This window comes from Malurus melanocephalus, unplaced genomic scaffold, assembly GCF_030028575.1.
Source record: "Malurus melanocephalus ecotype Western Australia unplaced genomic scaffold, MMel_1.1 scaffold_4428, whole genome shotgun sequence".
Classification (NCBI taxonomy): domain Eukaryota; kingdom Metazoa; phylum Chordata; class Aves; order Passeriformes; family Maluridae; genus Malurus; species Malurus melanocephalus.
This window is the reverse complement of record NW_026627660.1, coordinates 1-2,353: the sequence shown is the minus strand read 5'-3', so window position 1 is coordinate 2,353 and position 2,353 is coordinate 1. Positions and strand designations below refer to the sequence as shown.

The 2,353-nt window shown below is 55.9% G+C and overlaps 1 protein-coding gene across 1 annotated transcript in view; it reads left to right on the top strand.

Moving 5' to 3' along the window:
• Window positions 1–1,610, top strand: part of LOC130588330 (protocadherin gamma-B5-like) — a gene marked incomplete at its 5' end in the record, with an annotated part of 3,646 nt that extends 2,036 nt beyond the window's left edge. Inside the window, 2 exons of the mRNA XM_057389264.1 lie at window positions 27–263; window positions 1,263–1,610. Of these exons, the coding sequence (XP_057245247.1) occupies window positions 27–263; window positions 1,263–1,610 (585 nt within the window). The remainder of the gene's footprint in view (window positions 1–26; window positions 264–1,262) is intronic.
• Window positions 1,611–2,353: the final 743 nt, after the last annotated feature.

Genomic DNA, 2,353 nt, shown 5'->3' with positions numbered 1-2,353 from the left:
CCGTGCTGCGCTGCCTGGGCGCGCAGCGCTTCTCGGTGGCCGGCGCCGCCTTCCCGGCCGACTTCTGCGAGGGCACCTTGCCCTACTCCTACAACCTGTGCGTGGCGGCGCCGGCCCGCGCCGTGCCCGAGGCCGCTTGGCCGCCGCCGCCGGTGCCCATCCTGTCGGCGGAGGAGCTTCTGGGCGGGGATTGCTGCGAGAAGCCGAGCCCCAATACGGGCGTCGTTGTGGGTGAGCCGCCCGCCGTTCCGGACGGAGTTCAGGTCTGTAAAGCGAATTCCTTTCTTCCGCATCTTTAAATAGCGGTGTGCTGGTGGCAGGAAGCCCTTGAGTTTTTTTCCTTCCCTGCGTCTTTTAGTGCTTATCTCTGTTTTCCATTATGGCGTGAAATAATCCCTTCTCCTGTCTTTTTTTTTCATCAAGCGTTGGGAACGGACAATTACTGCCCCCTCTGCTGTAAGGCTTGTAGGCTCAGTGGCAGGTTTTTGCTGTTCAAGGGTTTTGAATCTCATATGATTCCTCTTATATTCTAGTTCAGCTTAAATATTTTGTCTAAGAAAATTTAGTTTTCTGATTTATTATGTGTGTTTAACGAAGTAAGCGGATCATGATTGTGTAGAATGAGATATGTGTGATAGGCTTGATGTGGATAAGTTTTTCTCAATAGTTTCTTTCTTGAAAGGWTGTGTTTGAACCTTGTTTATAGGTGGAAAAAACTCTTTCGTTTTATGGAGAGCTGCTGCAGAAATGCTTACACTACTCAGTCTAGTTAATTGTGGATTTCAAAAGTTTATATGTGGGTGCACTAAGTTATCAGAGTAAGCACTGTCATGCTTKTATTAAGTAAGGTTGTAATGAATAACTCCTAAGTCGTGGTTGGATAACGGGGAGTAATGGAAACTTATTCAGGACAGCCCCTCTACTGCTGGATTAGTGTCCTTTGCGACTATGAATGGATAGTTTCCCTGTTCCATAGCAGGAATTTGATCCKCAAAACGGCTAGGGAATAAGTTCTTCAAGCTCTGGTACAAACACTGCATTTGGTGGAGGAGTTCGGACTAATGAAATAAAACTCGTGACACTCCAGATGTCATATTAGGAGATGGTTATATCCATGTTGTATGAGCATGATAAATACATTTTCTCGTGCAGTAGAAATAGCATAATCACAGCATGCGTGTTACTTCTGTCGGGTCTTCATCAGCTGGAKGATGGAGCCAGAGATCGGCTGGAGAAAAGCCGAAGCAGGAAATCCGCGCTAGACGAAGAGCGACGTCTTCTTAGCTTGGATGTCCCGAGCCCGAAAGCTGCGCGCAGGCAAGGCAGAACGAGCGGCGCTCGGCAGCGCTCGGTGCCTGCAGTGCCGGGAGGAGGCTGCGGGCGCCGCTGTTGACCGAGAGGAGCGAGAGGAAGATCGGAGCGTTAGAGGCAGCCCCGCCCGCTGCGGCCCGGCTCGATCACTAGATTGCGAGCTTTCTAGTTCGGTGGTCGGTCAATCTGTGTGCGTCTACGCGCTGCGGAACCGTTCTGTAGCAAGAGGGAGGGGCCGGCAGCTGAGAATCTGTGCAGAAGCTGGGAGCAGAGTCGGAGCCGGAGTTGTCTCGGCTTAGCGGCGAGGAACAGCAGGCGGTGGAGAGGTGCCGCGGCGGAGATGAGCACGGCGGGGAGGCGCTGGGGCCGGCGGCAGCGAGCTCTGCTCTGGGGTGTCCTGCTGGCAGCGTGGGAGGCGGCGTGGGGACAGCTGCGCTACTCGGTGCCCGAGGAGATGCCCAAGGGCTCGTTCGTGGGCGATGTGGCCAAGGACCTGGGGCTGCAGCTGCCGGCGCTCAGCGATGGCGGCGTCCGCGTTGTTTCTGAAGGTAGGACGCAGTATTTCACTCTGCACGGGAAGACGGGACATTTAGTGACGGCGGAGAGGATCGACAGAGAGCAGCTGTGCCGGCTGGTGGACAAATGCGTTCTGCGCTGTGAGCTGATAGCGGAGGGGGAAATGCAGGTTTACAGAATAGAAGTGGAGATCACGGACATTAACGACAACGCGCCCAGCTTCAAGGAAACTGAGGTGGAAGAGAAAATGAGCGAGACGACAGCCCCGGGGGCGCGGATTCCCCTCACTGAGGCTCACGACCCGGACTCGGGCCGGAATTCCCTGCAGAGCTACGAGCTGAGCGGCGACGAGCACTTCTCGCTGGCCGTGCAGGCGGGCCCCGGCGGCGATCAGCGTCCCGAGCTGGTGCTGGCGAAGGCGCTGGACCGGGAGGAGGCGGCGTTTCACGAGCTGGTGCTGAGGGCGAGCGACGGCGGCGATCCGGCACGGACGGGCACGGCTCGGATCCGTGTCACTGTGCTGGAT